The sequence below is a fragment of the Mus pahari genome, chromosome 14 (genome assembly GCF_900095145.1).
Source record: "Mus pahari chromosome 14, PAHARI_EIJ_v1.1, whole genome shotgun sequence".
Classification (NCBI taxonomy): domain Eukaryota; kingdom Metazoa; phylum Chordata; class Mammalia; order Rodentia; family Muridae; genus Mus; species Mus pahari.
Window position 1 is genome coordinate 75778524 of NC_034603.1, and position 18011 is coordinate 75796534.

An 18011-nucleotide genomic window follows, 5' to 3' on the forward strand; every position below is an offset into this window, starting at 1 on the left:
GAATGGTCATTGTCCTTGGTGAGACAACTTTCTTGTTGATGAAATCAGTCAGGCACATAAAATAGCTAAATAATAATTGATGGTGACATATCACAAACAACCAAACTAAATAATATGGAAAGTAGAGTAGGGCTATGTGTCACTTAGCAACAGGGGCACGTCCTGTGTTCTCTGAGGTGTTATCAGGTGATTGACTTTCTCATTGTATGAACATCAAAAGTGTACATATTTACAAACAATAGTGTAGGTTAGTCACTGAGTGTCACCCTCATGACCTAACCAAGAGATGCAGTAAGGCAAGATGCATGAGGGCACTGCTGGCATAGTAGGGCAGCTTTATTTAAAATAAGTAAATAAGCTCAGCACAAACAGGCAAGGCAAGCTGGAGATCTTGGCAGCCACTGTGGGTATAGAGTAGAAAGTTGCACCTCATCAGCTACAAGTCAACAAAGAGACAGACAGGTCTGCGGTGAGAGGCCCTGCACAGCTGCCTGGTAGGTGCCCATGCCCTTTTAAAAAGCCACCTATATACCAGAGGAGATCTACTACTGCTACTTAGCTGTCCCAGGGTATACCTGCGAAACAGGGCTTCAGAAGACCCCTTGGCATCCCTTTCCTGCCCGATGGCCCTTTTCACAGGGTGGAAGTGTTTGGATAGGTGGGTAGGAGGAATGTAAGGCAACGATAGCTATGGAAGCAGTCTGCTAGTGTTCGTGAACCAAGCTGGTTGTGTGAGCTTATGTTTCTAAGCAGTAGTTAGGATTTATGGGCTGGATTGCCTTTGCTGCTCAAACTGAGAATTGCTGTTTTCATTTGCTTTTGAGAGAGTCCCATGTAGCTTTGGTTGATCCAGAACTCATTATATAGATTAGGCTGGTCTCAAACTCCTAGGTGATCCTTCTGCCTCTGAATATCTAGAGTTGAGACAAAGTTGTGTTCTGCCACACTGGCTGGGTAGCTTCATTCTCCAATATCAGGCTATAGTGAGACCTGGAAGTTTTTTCTCTCTCTCCAAATTCTATTTTTCATATATGCACTTCATTTGCTTTGAGGACAATAAAAGGTATTCCAAATTATTTTCATTATGCTTTTTGCCACTTAGAATTTGTATCTTGGCACTGTAAGAATAAAAAAGAATTTAATATGTTAAAAATATGAAAATCGAAGGAATTAAATTGTCCCAAAATGTTAACACAAAGGTTAGCATTAGCTGGACATTGGTGGCGCACGCCTTTAATCCCAGCACTCGGGAGGCAGAGGCAGGCAGATTTCTGAGTTCGAGGTCAGCCTGGTCTACAGAGTGAGTTTCCAGGACAGCCAGGGCTACACAGAGAAACCCTGTCATGAAAAAAAAAAAAAAAAAAAAAAGAAAGAAAGAAAGAAAAGAAAAAACAAACAAGCAAGCAAACAAGCAAACAAACAAGAAAGGTTTACATTGTTATATGGGCAAGGCTCTGAAATCTATCTGAAAATCTAAAGAATAAATGGTTTCCAAATAAAATCTTTGTGCATAATCAGCACTCAAAATGTTTCAGTATTTAGAACATTTTGAAATTTTGATTGTAGGATTAGGTGTACTCTATTGGTTAAGGTTTTGCAAATATTCCAAATTTGAAACACTTATGACTCTGTACCTATCATGTAAGAGATATTTGACCTGTTGATAGTTTTCTTTTCTTCTATGTAATTTTATAACATTAAAAATTTAAATAAAATCAGAATATATTATGAATGCTATGTGACTCATGGCTTTAAATTTTATATAAAATTAAAATGTTCACTTTTTCTTTTGCATATGTAGTCCAAAATTGAAGTATTCTGCTTTTTCTGGACTGCTAAGTTACTCTCAGTTTGTTGTTAATATGTGTTCTTGACCATAATCTTTGTATTCATACTTTGTTGCTTAGGTTACATTAAAACTTGGGTGTTATTCAGAAATTTTGTACCAGTTTCAATCAGCCACTGAGCTGTCCATTTCTCACTCATCCTAGTCTTCATGAGATGCTCTGGGCAAATGTGGCTAATGGCATCATGATGGAAGTACTAAAGCGATGGCTTATCCATTAGATGTTGGTAGTACAGCCTGTGTTAGTGGGGTTGCTACTAAATGGAAAGGACAGGGAGGGAAAAGGATAAAGGATGCTCAGTGACTGCCTGGACAGGAGAACTCAAGAGTAACTGATCATTTGCTTCTGAGAAATGGAAATATTGGTGTGGTAAGTTAATTGACTGTCAGGTAGAGGGACTTACTGTAAAAATTTTATTTTAGACTGGTGGAGTTTGAAGAGATGGTAGGATTAATTACAGAATTAAAGGCTTGGACCTCATGAAATTCAAGGGCTGCAAGTGTATTTCGGACTCACTATATTGGAGGTGTTGCCAAGATGAGGGTGTCTGGGTTATGGAGTGGACACTTAGAAGGTGGGAGCTGGATATGAAGTGAAAGTGATGCAGATCCCCTGTTAATTTGAGGAGTATGCTAGTTACAGAGAGAAGAAGTTGAATTGACTGGCAGGCTGAGACGAAGCCCAAAGGAAAACATTTCACACTTGACAGCGCAGGGGATGTTGCTGTTGGAGGGAAGTCCTGTCACCAGGATGGGAGCAGAGCACAGGAAACCCCTCCGGAAGGACAGAGGCCTCTGCCAGAGAGCAACATCAAAGAGGACCATGAGTCGTGGTGCTTTTCCTTTACCCTTGCCTTTGCCCTGAGCTAGGCATGAGCTTTGGATATGCGTTCCTTAGTGCTTCTTCCTCATTGTTTAACTGTTAGGAGGATTAAATATCTCATATAAGAAAACATTTAAGATATCTAAAATATTTTGATGTAATGCTTTAAATTTAGTCTTTCTGGAGAATGTGTTTTACTGTTTTGTTATTCGACAGATTACACATTATGGAAAATAGAAAGAGCATACTTTCCTATAGACTTATAACGCACATAGCCAGGCTGGCCTGTATCTCTCGAGCAGAGTGGAATGAACTGTTGAGTTTAGTAGAAAGCTTGGAGTTTGTTTTGATTCCAGGTTCATCTGTGAGTGTCTGCTTGGCTTTGCTTTCTCCATCCTCTAGAGTTGGTCAGTGCTAAGGTGAGGGTGCATTCCTCACACTGGGACGCATTGCCAGCAGCTTCCTTCTGATGCAGCTGATAGTCTAGAATTTGTGAAGTACATTTTCTTTCCCTCAAAATATACTCTCTTTTCTCAGGAATATGTTAATTTTTTGTAGTATGCATTTCAAGTAGAGATTTTTTTAAAAAGCAGTAATGAAAGTTTTATCTTTCGTTTTTAAAATATTTGACCTTTTAACCTTCAGTTTTGTTCAGTCTTGCTTGTGATTTGCTTAGTTTTTTCTTTTTATTATTATATGAATATAATGTTCCTAGAACCTTATCTTAAATTCTTGGCATTCTTTCTTCTGCCCGGTCAGTATATTGTTGATGCTTCCTGTGGAGTTCTGTTTGATTTTTATGTTGACTCTTTTAACTTTTCCTTTTAGAGTTCATGTCTCCTTTCTGATTTATTGTTCTTGCTGTTAATTTTTTTGCTCAGATATTTAACTTTTTATACTGCATCATCTGTTTTATGTAAGTCCTTGTTGAAGTTGATGCTGATTATTTAAATTAGGCTTGATTCTTAAGCACTTCATCCACTGCAACAGAGCAACGGCATCCAAATAAACCAGATGTGGAATACAGTTGAAGTGAGGTAAAGCAAGCTGCTTCATCATTACAGATGGTTGTGATCTGCCATGGAACTGAACCCAGGTCTTCTGGAAGAGCAGCCAGTGTTCTTACCTGTGAGCCATCTCACTAGCATCAAGAATTACTGTCTTATGGGTTTCTAGAATGTTTTTGTGACACTTCTTTTATAAGTGGAATAACCTTAAGAGTGGTGACTTACTATGGCAGTTACTACCATGATACAGATTAGCAGGCACTCTTCACTCCTTTCCTTTCCTGTGGGTAGAAATGCATGAAGAAGTCACTGTGCTGACAGTGCTAAAGCTTCCACACCATAAAGGTTCTGAACTGTAGCATGAAATTGTGGTCATTACTGTTAACTTAAAAGAAAAATAATTCTTTGTAGGAAGATCAATTTCCATCTTAAAATTTATTAGTTATGCCTACATTGGGATTAAGCTGATGATATTTGAGGCCATTCATTCAGAGTTTTGTTGTTCTTTTCCCTGTTTTCTCCCATTTCTCTCAGGCTTTGTCCTTTATGTCCCCTCCAGCAACCTCACAGAAGGGACTGAGAAAGGAAATGCTGGCAGAGGTTCCTAGAGTTCCTTGAGTTGAGAGAGTGTTCACCAAGGACCCTGTCAATTCAGCTACTTCAGACAGTTTTATTTAGACAACCCAGTTTTCCCCCAATTATGTTAGAAACCCGCTTCCATCTCATGGATGAATCTTGGGGAGAAACCAACCTGAACATGTTGATCTGTTAGAGTTCTCTTTTCCTTGTGTTGTTACCTGAATGAGTGAATGTATCAGATTTGGAGAGGAGGGCAAGTCATCGTGATGAGAGTTCTAGGGGCATTTGTGCAAAATTTTAACATTTTAGTAAGATAAATTCTTTGAATGTTTAAAACTGTCAGGAAATATGTATTAACAACATTAAGATAATTTCTATGTGGAAAATATGAATTATTGTTTTCTTAACATTTTATGTTTTCTAATTTTTATATTAATTATGTATTACTCATAAAAGCAAACACAGCCATGAAAGCGTTTATAGTACTTTCCCAGCCTACATTTGGGATGTGAAACTGTCTTCAGAGTTTTATTTGAGAAATTAACATTAATTTCTTTTAAAAGTGAGTATAAACTTTGTTTTCATTCAACAATGATATAAACCTCTTGCAGCCTTGCTCCTGTAACTGAAAACTCTGAACACATTGTGGAGAGCAGCCATCTGGGATGCTGACAAAACAACAAAGGACCTAGGCAAGGCTGAGGCAGCACTACAGAGTTTGCTGCTAGAGGGGCCCAGGGGTCAGTCTACAGAGTTATTTTTTCCTTTTCTTTTGACTCCAGGGTAGGCAAAATTGGGGAATTTTGTGGCAGGCCTAGATTTCAAAAGTCTCCAGAGGAACCCATCATTTTTTGGTTAGAGTTCTAGAAAGCAGACTGGGAGAGCTACTAAAACTTTTGTTCCTTCCTTCCTCCCTCCCTCCCTCCCTCCCTCCCTCCCTCCCTCCCTTCTTCCCTTCCTCCCTTCTCTTCCTGACCCTGTCCCTCCTCTAGCCCAATTTAAAAGTGTTGTGTCACAGTGGCAGCAGACTGATTGGGCCTGTGTGTCATTATAAACCTGGGTAAGGTGCCTGTGTTACTCAAAGAGTTCTCTGGTTCCATCTGTTTCCCTTGTATTTTCTCTCTCTCATCACTTGGCTTTGAGAGTTCTCAGTCAGTGAAGCTGTCTGATATTCCAGGTGACATAAAGTTTGAGGGAGCTCGGCATTCTGTCCTGTGGAACTGAGAAAAAAATGCTCAGTGCTGATGTGGGGGGTATCTGGGAAAGAAGGGAGAAGAGAATTCTTAATATAAAACAAGTCTTGGCCTTTCACTAAGGTATCTTTATTGAGAGCACACGCAGAACTCTCATAGCGAAATTTTAGAGACTTGAATTACAATGCAAACTATTTCTCTATGTCTGGATGATACTTCCATGATAGCTTTGTAGTGACAAAGACAATAGAACTGACATTAGAACTGTCTTCCACAGAAGGGGTGATGGCATTTATCAGTGGCTCTAACAGCAGGTAGTTGTCCACTGAAAAACATACCACCCCCCTCAACATTTTTGAGTCTTGCAACCTAACTATAATGATTGTAATTACAACCTCTCAGATAAACAAATCAAACTAAAGATCAGTAAAAGTAATGAAATGGGTTAGGGCCATGAAGTGGCCAGAGTTCTTGACTAGCATCCACATAGCTTGGTTGGAAATTGAGAGAACAGAAAGGACTTCCATCTTCTTGGGCACAGCTGGGTGTAATTATCAGCAAAGCATAAAACTATGTGTGGTAGTGCTTATCTACAGTGCCAGCACTCCAGGATTAAGAGTTCAAGATCATCCTCAGCTAGATTATGAGTTTGAAGCCAACCTTTGCTATATTGTACTGTCTTAGAAACAACAGCATATTTGGAAATTCCACAGATATTTGGCAATTAAACAGCATATTCCTGAGAAATCCAAAAGTAATTAGAAAACATTTTAACTTATTTTTAAAAGACAGCAGAATTTGTGTTATCCAGGTAAAGTAGATCTTCATGGAAAATATACAGCATGGAATAGTTAGGCCAGAAAAAAAGGTAGAGGAGTCTTATCCCTTGAGTTAGCAGTATTAGAAGCCATACAGACATGCTCTCTAGCTAAGCAAACCCAATAATAATGTTAAGATTATCTGGAGACCATCCTAAGGACACAGAGCAAATGATTGCACACTTACTCAAGAAAACCAGTGTAGCTTTCTAAGAACAGCAAATCTCTGGCACTTGGGCCATGACCTTCTATCTCCCCTGTCCCTCTAGCTCAGCTTTATAACAGTGCCATCCTTACTGGATGTGACCAAGAAGACAGGAGTTCTCTCTCTTACTTCAATTTCCAATCAAGAGATACTGTGTGTCCTAGGGAATGGTATTCTGTCAGCATTTTGTAGCCCTTTGAAATCTGAGTTAAAAGGGTAAGCTTCTGTGGTAAATGTAGCTGAGGGATGGGCATGGGCTGCCTTTTTTCACTCAGCCCTCATTCAGAGGGCAAATTTCACTCCAAGGGAGGCAAGTTGAGAAGAACAGAGGTACCACATCTGCACAGTGCCCATATAATGGCCCAGGTCTAGTCCGAGGGCCAGGCAGGCCAGAGCAATGAGATCAGTTCTTGCCGAGCGCCCCCGACCTCCATCCTGCAAAGGTGGGGCAAAGATGACACTTACACCAAGGCAGGGTTTGAGCAGCTTCCACAGCTTCCTGCTGCAGCTTCCTTTATTCTCTCTACAGCTCACCCCAGCTCTCTACAGCAATTCAGCTTCTCCCCTCTCTGCTTCTCAGCTTCTTTTACTTTATTCTGGGATCGCCCAATTTATCCCCTTCCACCCTCCGCACTCATCACTCTTCATCATCCAATCAGCATTCAGCACGCTCTATATGCGAGCCATGCATGCAGACAGGGTGGGTGTTGGTAGGCCAGTGACTCAATATTATGCTGTATGACGCTATACATCAGGCGGGCAGCGCATCATCACTCAGGTGCGCATAATCATTCAGGTGCTTGGTAAACAAGCAGGGAATCATGGGGCTTGGCAGTGAACCAGGGTGCTGTCTTGGCTCACAAGGCAGAAGCCACGGCCACACCCGCTTCCCACAATTTCTCATCAAGTACTCAGTGTACCAGAAACATTATAGAGAAGATCAAACCTAATCAGGCTTAAGAAAACAATGGAGATTTTGATGGTAAACTGAATTAGATATACAGCTAACAGAAACAAAGAATGGAAATACTCAAGTAGAGGTAGACTTGCTAAAATCATTGTCATCCAAATACAATTATGTGCATAACCAATGTTGTACCAACACCACATCTTTACAGTGTGAAGGAATAAATTATACAGACATAGTCTAATTAAGCTACTAACTAAATAGGTATTTAACAGCAAGTACTTCTGGACAGAGGAATCAGCATCTGTAGTTGTTACAATGTAAAATAAATGCTTCTCAAGACACACACAAGACATACAAAGAGATAACATTCATAATCCCTAGTGACTTTCTAGTAAGTCCAAATGCAAGGATTATTCATGCGTAGACACATTACCATAAAAATATTGAAAGAAAAAATGATGAAAGCAGAATGAGAGCAAAGAACAAAGTCCTAAGACATTAAACTGTCTAAAGAAACTAGAGCAAAGAGGGCAAGTTAACCCAAAGCAAGCAGATGAAGGAAATAGAAAGCATTAAAATAGAAACATGGGAAGTTGAACTCAGGAAAGCATTAGAAGAAATAAATGAAACTAACAGCTGGATCTTTAAATGATGAATAAACTCAACAAGCATTTAACCAAGCTAAGAATGACAACAACAAAATAATAAGCTTGCTAATATTAGTACTGAAAAGGGAGATAGACTTTTACAGAACCTACAGATGTTCAAAGTCAAGTAAGGGATTACTGCAGATAAACCTGTGGGCATAAATTTGACTGTAGCTAAAAGGGGCAGAGTCCTGCAGCAACCCAAACCCACCAAAAAGAGAAATTTGAATAGTCCTACAGCTACTAAAGGCATGAACTTGTAACTAAAAATCTTCTACTAGAGAAACTCCAGTCCTAGATGGCTTATCTGATGCATCAGATGAAACAGTTAAGGGAGAAGTATAATGGTTACATTCTTTAAATAAAAACAAATAAAAACATCACATCCCAAATTATATTGTGTGGCCAGTGTTAGTATCAAAACCAGACAACATAGGAAATAATATGGAGAGCTCATATTTAATAAAGACTTTTATACAAAATGAAGAATGCTTGCTAAGAAAATCTAACAAAAAGAAAGGCAAAGGATGCTACAAAGAGATACAACTGGATATCTGTTAAGTGTTAAATTTAGTAAGCAGTTGAAGGTGCTAAGTGCTGCTGAGGATGAGGGGCAACTGGAACACATTCCTTTCTACTGAATGCAAAATATTGCTTTCTAAAGCTGCACAGTTTTCAAAGGAAGTAAAACATCTACCATATAATCCAGGAATTTCACACTGAGGGTTCATTTAAGGAAGATTAATGTGTATGCTCGAACCAAACCTGCGTACAAGTATTTGTAAAAATACTCCTCCTCTTTATTTTATAATTGACTAAAATGAAAGTATTCTCAAATGCCTCAGAGTGGAGAATGGATGAACAGGTGGTATGTACATACATACAATGGGATTTCCCTCAGTGAAACAAAGAACTGATATCAGGCTGTACAAAAAGGTGGATGAAATTTGTATGGCAGACACAAAGAGACTGTTACTAGGCTACAGACTAGAACAGTACTTCATAGATTTTAAAGGTTGAAGAAGAATTTGATTTCAAGTATATATAGACTTAAGAAGTTCGAGCTCTTCTGGTTTTAAGGATGATACTGTGCTCATTGTTTTTGCTTTTGTTTTTGTCAACTTGACACAAGCAGTAGTCACTGAAGAAGAAGGAATCTCAATTGAGAGCATGCCTTCATCAGTTGACTGATTAATGATTGATGTGGAAGGGCCTAGCCCTCTCTAGACAGTGCCATCCCTGGGCAGGTGGTTCTGGGTTGTACACGAAAGCAGGCTAAGCCAACCATGGGGAGCAAGCCAACAAGTAGAGGTTCTCCATAGTTTCTACATCAGTTCCTGCATTCACAGCCTGCTTTAAGTCCTGCCCTGACTTTCTTCCTGATGGACTGCCATTGTAAGGGTAAATAGACTCCTCCCGAAGTTGCTTTTGGTCATGGTGTTTATCATAGCAACAGAAAGCAAACTAAGACAGTGCCGTTGAATGGATTTACTCAAACTCCAAGAACTATGGAGTAAGTCTTAATTCACAAAACTTAGTTAAATATTTTCTGAAGCCTGTGAGTAGTCAGCCATGAAATCTGCTTTTGCCTTTTTATTATTTGTAGAAAAAAAGGTAAATCTTCCATGTTCCTGACCTATACATGGACTTTCTGGTTTTTTAACTTATCATGCCCCCAAGCCTGGAAGCCTTTCAGAAAAACAAATTTTTGTCTATGCAAAAGACTTTTTCTTTAAAAAAATCATTATTCACTTTGAGTTATCTTTTGAAAGAAGTCAAGAAATAGCCAGGCCAACATGTAATCCCAGCATTTGTGAAGCTGAGGCAGGAAGATTGCCATGAGTTTGATGCTAGTTTAAGGCATGGAGTAATTCTGCCTTAATCAAAACAAAACAACACAAAACAAGGGCAGTTAAGGTGACTTTGTGGGTAAAGGCACTTGTCAAGCCTCAAGCCCTGAGTTTGATTTTCAGAATGCTCATCATTGAAGGAGAGAACCAACTCTCAGAGACATCCTCCAGATTTACATGCACGTATGCACACACACACACACACACACATACACACACACACACACACACACGTCAGTCTATAAAGTTTAAAACACCAAAAAGAAAACTAGTTTTGAGATTGGAGAAATTATTATAGTTGATGTTTTATCTTAAAAAGGAGATAACTATTTCTGAAAGTGAGAAGTATGGGTATAGAACTTTTGGTTAACTTAGGTTAAACATAACCAGGTTAAAACAAAACCAAAAGCAAGCTCTGAGCCCACTGGAACCCACTGATGGAACATTCTTTTCTCATTGTACTGAGGTGTAATTTGTCTCATAGGCAGCAGACAGCAGTTTCTGCTTGTGTTCTGTTCATTTGATTTTTTTTCCTTTTTCTTGTGCCACTGGATGGTGTGTTTGTGTATGTATGTTATTTAAGCCTGTTAAATGATTGTTGAAATATTTTCAGTAAACTAGTAAATGAATCTTCACATGTATTATTTTTGTAAGAAAAATAGTGTTCTTAAAAATTACTGTATATGTGTGTGCGCGCTCCTGTGTGAGGTCGGAGGACAACTTGTGGGAGTTGGTTTTCCTGCCACATGGGTCCCAGGGATTGAACTAAGGCTGTCAAGTTTGGCAGCAGGTTACTTTACCCACCGAACCATCTTTGACCCCAAACGTTGAGTTGTAAAATGTTAATAAGATGTAACCCTGAAGCATAGCTGACTTGGTGTTGGAAGCTGCATCCCCAGATGCTCCCTTCGTTCCTGTAGCTTTCCTATATTCTAATTAGAAAATATTTTAGTGGCATTATTGGTAATAATTGTTTAATAATGTATTTTCTTCTAAAGTTCATGTATCTGATAAAGTGCTTTTTAACCTTTCTGGAAACAAAACTCTATTAATCTATCAGAAGATATTAACTTAGGACAATTTGGCTAAAACCTGAATATATGAAGATATAAGCCAACAAAAGCAATTTGTAATTCAGTGTGCCTGCTAAAATGCTAAACAAAATAAAACATTAAAAGCCAGTTTTTACTAGAGAACATTCAGATATCTGAATTACTGCCTAGTTAAATTATCATATATTTTAGTATTGCTATTCGGTTTGCTTTGAACAACTGTGCAGATGCCCACTGTTCACATGCCGCTGCTGGAATCTCATACTTGGGGATGTGCCTTCTATGTGCTCTCATCCACATTAGCGTTTGCACATGAGTCTGGTGTAGCTTCCATGCTAGACATCCTTTTTGTGGCATTAATTCTTGATGCATTTTGAGAGAACAAGAGGTTTTCTGCAAGAGCATGAAAGACTGTTTACAGATTGCTCCATCCAAGTCCATGCTGCCTGCGGATTACAAAGTGGGAATCGTGAACTTCAAAGCACATCTGGCTGTTGTTACAAAATCAGAAAATAGATTGCTTATTTTCCCTAAATAGACTCAAGAACATGCTTTTCTTTGACTATTTCCCAAACTCAGTGTATTATAAATGAAGAACAACAGAATATTGTTACCAGTTTTTACTGTTGTTTGTTGCTCTTATGAATTAGAATAGACATTTTTCTTTATTCTCTAGTTTGAAAAAATAATTCATAATAACAGAAGGCTTTAACTTCTTTACTTAGTAGTTTTAAAGATGAAGGGTTGGAATATGACTTACTTCTGTAGAGTTGAAATGCTGCGTGGTAATTAAGTAAACCACTATTTTGTATCCTGCTTGTAAATGTAGAGTTGGGCAAAAATAAGTCACAGATGGTTTCCTTGGCTTTTGGTTTTAAATCTAAACTTAATTAGAGCTTGAGCGTCTTTGAGAATTGTTGTTTTTCTTTTCCTGTTTCTCCTTGTACTTTATTTTGCTTCATGAGTTAGAGTTGGGTGTATGTGTTGGTTTGTGTATACCTTTGAAGGATTCGCTTTCTGTGTTCCCCACATAGAGAATGCCAGCTCCATTTCACAAATGGACTTCCAAACAGTAGGTACTGAGTGCTCTGCTGCTTCCTAGAAGTTTGCTGCCTGTTCTAAAGAGCTGTGCCCCTGCAGTAGGCACCTCCTTCTCTGCACAGTGCTTTAGTCACTCTGCCCCTGTGATAGGAAGTACACTGCTGTGACTCACCTTTCTGCCAGGAAAGCTTCCCTTCCTGAGCACTGAAGGCAGGCTTCCACACTGCAAGTGCAGCCTCACGGAGACTTTGTACTTACTAGCTAATTCTGTTGAGGTTTGGGATCATTATTTGGCTGCTTTCATGTAGATCTTGAAATTACTATTCTCTTTCTCTTCATTGTGATGTAGGCACTGGTGATAGACATTTTTCTTTTCTTCCATTTGTTGGTCTATGTGGAGGATGAGGAGACAGATTTAAATTCAGATTGGTTACCAGTGCTTCACAGGATCTAGTCTCTAGGTGAAGAAAATCACTGTGCACAGAATCATTGGGTACATTTTCCTGTTCTAGTGACTAAAATGCTTGTATTCCTCAGATCCCGTCTGCTGTTATACTAGACTCTTTTCTATTTTAAAGTTTGTTTTTAAGTCTATTACCTCTGTTTCTTTAATTGATTATTTATCTTTCCCTCTTATGTCAAATTGAATTTAGATAGCTTCACAATTATATAAAATTTAGCTTTTTGGAAACAAGCTAGGATTTTTGAAGATTTAATTTAATAAGTTGTATGTGAAGAAGTTTGTCACTTAATCCTAATTGAGTATTGCAGGGTAAAAACCTTTCTTTGGCCAGAGTCGTGATGTTCTTGTTCATTTTGTGATTATTGTTGTAGTAAATTGTGAGTACATGACATGAAGAAACTTGACTTTTCTGGCAATGACTTTTAATTCTTATTTTATTTGTAAATCAAATGATTGGTCTAGAAATCTTAAAGAAGTTCCCATTAAGCAATTCAAGCAATACTTCATTGAAAGGCATTAAATATGTGCTAGGAAACAGAAATCCAAAGCTGAGGAGATGTTATCCTTGTACTTCATCTGTCCAAAGGGGTGTGGAGAAACACACTGCTCAACAACTAAGGTTAGGTATGTCAAGGCCGTTTATGTGGACCCAGGATATGGTAGAGCTGGGAAAAGGTGGGGCCGAATGCCTCTCCTCTCTCCCCTGCTTTGAGAATCTCACTGGACACTGGAGTGGGTTTGAGGAATAGACTGGGGACTTGGCAATCACAGTCTTTGTTTTAGGATCCATTTTTTTTTTTTTTTGAGAAAATGGATTCTAGGTCATAAAAAGAGATGACCATCCAGGTGGCACTGGCCTGACAAGAGTTAATTTTCCTGAGGAGCCTCACTCTGAGTCTTGAAGATTGCAACTCCTGGCAGCTAGCTAGTTCTTTACAAGGTCAAAAAGTTGTTCAGTGCCCCTGGAATGTGGACAAAGCTGGGGATGATGAAGCTGAAAGACAGGTTTGGGAGACTCGCAAAGGAATTCTCTATCCTCATTGATGCTGTTAGTTACAGTCAAAGTGCCCTGTCTCTAGCATATCTAGGATGTAGTGACTGAATGAATCCATGTGTGCTTAGAAGGTTTGGGAGTAAAACAAGCAGTCAGAGGGCACAAGTCTGGCACTGTAAGTTATTGAGGCTTTGGGCAATGTGAAGTGTATGGTGAGCATTAGATGAGACTGAGCGATTTGGGAGAGGAACACATGAAATGCATATATGGCACTTCAAAAAAATAAACAAACATTAAAATATACAGAAGAAATTTTCACACAGAAAGATGAATTTTATTCAAACATCTCCAAATGTCTTTATTTTAATTTTTCAGATTGAAAATCCCCGGTACCTGAGACAGAAACCTCTCCCAGTTTCTCTGGTAGGTGATGATTCCACTGGATTTTTTTTCTAGGGACAGCTAACTATAAATAAAATATGAAATTTAAAAATATAAGAAATGTCTTATTTATCAATTTCAATTCCACCTTATGAAGCATAATAGTCAGTTTAATCTTGCTGCCTAGAAAGTGAGTGAGTCACCCTTTTCTCCAAAGCTAACATTACTTTGAAATGAGTTTCAGATAGTTTATTAGCTTATCTTTAAAGAGTCCATGAACTAGTCCTGAGAAGTTTAAAATAACTCTTACTGGTTTTACAGATGACTCCAAAGGGCAGCCTGAGGAAGGCTAGCAGTCTTCATGATGATCATTTTCTCTCTCGAATGCACGAGAAAGAGGTAGGGTTGTGCTGTTTCTCACATGCCTAAGAGTTAACACAGTTGATCTTGTATAATGGTTTTCAGACTCTATGTAGATGTGATGCACAGGAGAAAGGTTAGTTATCTGGGCTCAAAACTCAGATCATGGTGCAGCCTAGTCTAGGTTTGTAGTTAAAGATTTCGTTGTGTATCTCTCATCTTGCATACCCCAGCTCCACTCCACCATTAGGCAGAGGTGCATTGCAGAATCCTTTTCTGACTTTCAGATTCTGATGGTCAGGAGACGAGGCAATGGCAGTTTTTAGAGTGAGCATGTGACCTCAGTAAATCCATGCACCCTCTCTATCTGCTTACTTGTAATTTATCTTTATTCCTATATCCTTACTACTTACATCCATCTGCCTAATTGGTCTTCACTGTAGTTCAGACATGGCACATGATGTAATAAGAGTATTTGAGATTTGTTCTCAATGGTCTGAAATGTATGGCATTCAGTTATTAGTTCTATCACCATTCTGTGACTCCATGTAAAAATCAAGGTCAGCACTCCTACCTACGTGAGCCTGTGTGTCTTTTGATCCCAGTCATCCTGGGTCTTATGACCACCTGTCTAGATTGTTTCTAGAATTCAAAGTTTTGTAGCTTTTAACACATTTCTTGTGATAGTCATGTTACTGAACAATGTGATGGGGCATATCATCCACAGATTTATGTTGTTGGTTCTTTCTTGTAATCTGAGAAAAAAGTTTCTGATGTGGACCAAGATATTTGGAAACCTGCTGTCACTGAAAACAAGAGACAGCACAAACTGAAGATCACCTTTGATGTCAGCCATCAGTTTTGAGATAAAATATGGTAGAAACTGCTGTTATTTTTAAAACGACAAATTTATTTTTCTTTATTTTATGTGTGTGGATGCTTCTTCTGCATGTATGTCTGTGCACTATGTGTGCTTGGTGCTAGCAGATGTCACAATGGCACTAGATCTCCTGAGACTTGGAGTTGGAGGTGATTGTAAGCTGTTGTGGTGCTGGGAATCAAACCTAGGGCCCTGGAAGAACAACTCATGTTAACTGCTTACCATTCTCTCCAGCTCGGAAATTACTGTTTTTAAAAAATAAAATGAGAACATATACAACTTTACCTGTAAAAGAAATGCTGCTTCCCTCTTACACATAATGCTAATTAGGCCATTTTCTCCCCTATGAGTTTACAAGTTAATTCTAGTATTTAAATAGAGTTAAATAAAACAATTTATATAATAAATGAGAGAACTCACTTTATTTTAAGATATACCATCACAAAACTTAATAAATAATTGTACAAAGAAATTCCACAGTAAAAATTCCCCAGGCAGGAGCTGGCTCAGTGTTGGTGTCCCAGAAGCCAGTGAGTGTTTTAATGGATTCTGTCTGAATAGATTCTACCCTCTGCTGAGTTGTTCACATAGAACCCCCAAAACAGTTATTGACGATGGAAGAAATGAGTAAGAAACAGGAAGTCACTAAAGGAAATAAATAAGGCAGGTCGGGAACTTAAAATAAAACAGTAGTTTCTAGTTATTTTATTGTTTCATTTAATTTGTCTTATGTATGAACAAATTTAAAAATTCAGAATAAATATCAAAAATTAGAATAAACTATGCACATGATATCTATCACTTTTAATATATAATAGATTCTAAAATAATTATCATTAATATTTGGAGAGTTTTGTGTATCTCTAATCTTTGGAAATAACATGCAAGTGACTTACTCTTTGTTATAAATTGGTATAACAGATAACAACTTGCCCAATGAAATATTTCAAATTTGTATTTTGAGAGAAAGCTGCACTAGATATACTAGTTAAAAAGAACTGGTTCCCAGCATGGTGACTCATCTGATCAGTAGGTAAGCAAGTCCTCTAGAAGGAGGATGGTCACAAGTTGGCCTCTAAGGAGAATGATGGCTGCTTTATGAATCAGTTCTATAAATTGATTAGTGATGTTCCTTGGACTTTAGAAACAAAGTGTGACCAACAAGTGTGTCCTTCTGATTTTGCTTGTTGCGTTTTGAAATTTTCTGGTCTCTAGGGAGGGCTGATAGTGACATGCTTGAGGTTTATTAATGCTGTGAAATTTAAATCCGAATACTCTTATTAAGGCACATTCTAAATTTCATTCAAAGCTTATACAGTTTGTCGTTATTCTATATTTCAAAATAACTTTTGTTTGTTTGTTGTATATTTGGTTTCTTTTGATATGCTTTAAGCAGTTCATCAACATGCAGGGACATTTCTTGGTATTCTGTTTTACACACACATTCCCCTTTTGCATGTGTGTGACAATTTCTCATCATGTACTCATGCTGGTCATAAGCTCCTGGGCTCAAGCAGCATTCCCGCTTTAGCCTCTCCAGAGGCTAGCTGGCTGCACCTCTGCACCCGGCCTTGTTAGTATAAATAAACATGAGAAAGATGTTTGTCTAAATAACTTTGTTTTTGTATTATAGTCATTAATAATTATTACGATCCTTATTTTTTTGGTATTCTGTTGGTTTTAGTATCAAAAAATAAATTTTGCTTATTTCAAGTAGGTAATAATAAAAAGCAGCATTTTATCTAAGCACACTGCTCCTTTGTATGAAGGATGTGAATAGTCGGTTGAATAGAACATTAAAAAATTATTTTTCAATGAGACAATGCTTAGCATAAAGTTTGTAAACATGAAGTTGAATAAAATGAACAAATGACACTTGCAGTTAATTCTACATGTAGTCAGTCATACCTTAAGTAGACTGTCTTTACACCCCAGGACACTTTTCTGTTAAATGAATCAACATATTCATTAGCTTTATTAATTTTGTAGGAATGTTACACAAATTTAGAGCAGTTGTTTGAAGTAAACACCTAAGAACAAATAGGGCCCAATTTTAAGTGAAATTCAGAAAAACATTTTCAAAGCTTGTGAGAAAGCTCTAAATAGTGGCGTCATCCAACTTCCACTTCCATGTCTCAGCTGTGTTTCCACAGCGTGGGGTGGTGTCTGCTTCTAGTACTTTGGAGTTAGTCCTGATCTTCTCATTTCTCTTTACTTCTTCCAAATGTGGGTAGTTTTGGGGTCTAAGGAGATCTTACAGCATGTGTAGAGTTGACTGAGGAAGGGCATTTTCCACATTGATTTTAACTTTTTTTTTTTCACTGTAAAATTTCTGTTGGGATCAAGTGGCCTAGGTGGATACTTCTGTCTCAAAATAAATCTCTTTAAAACTAGAAGATTGGGAGATGAGAATGAGCCAAATAGTTAGTTTTGAGTAATGGAAAAAGAATATTTTTTGTGCACTATTTTAAGATGGGCTTCTTTGTTCATATGTTCCACTGGCTCACTTAGTTCTTAAAATTTAGCTCATTTGTTTTATTTTTATAAGATGTAAAGTTTAATTTTAATATATATAATATACACCCATACATGTGTACATACATTTGCTCAACATAAAGGAAATATATAACTATAATTATTCTCAAAGTATTTTAATATCATTAAAAATATGAGTATAAAATATTTTTTCAATAAACATGAGAAGGTCTTCAAACCTTACATTTTCTTTCTGGGAAAGAAAGATGTGTAAAGCAACTGGAAGGCAGTGTAGAGTCAGAATCATTGTAACATATAATGGAGGATTCCCTTCTGTCAGCAGAGTTTGTGGCTGATTTTATGAAGGAAGTGATATTTGAGCCAAGAGGTGAATCCTGTGGTATTTTAATAGGCATATGAAGACAAGAGGATGAACACAAATCACGGTTGGATTGTGTTTCGAACACAAGTGTTCACTGGTTGGTTG

At 37.9% G+C, this 18011-nt stretch overlaps 1 protein-coding gene across 1 annotated transcript in view; it reads left to right on the forward strand.

Annotated features, from left to right (window-relative positions):
• Nucleotides 1-18011, forward strand: part of Cep112 (centrosomal protein 112) — a 412705-nt gene that overhangs the window by 46496 nt on the left and 348198 nt on the right. The window contains exons 7-8 of the mRNA XM_029545985.1: nt 13804-13851; nt 14131-14208. Coding sequence (XP_029401845.1) covers nt 13804-13851; nt 14131-14208 — 126 coding nt within the window. The remainder of the gene's footprint in view (nt 1-13803; nt 13852-14130; nt 14209-18011) is intronic.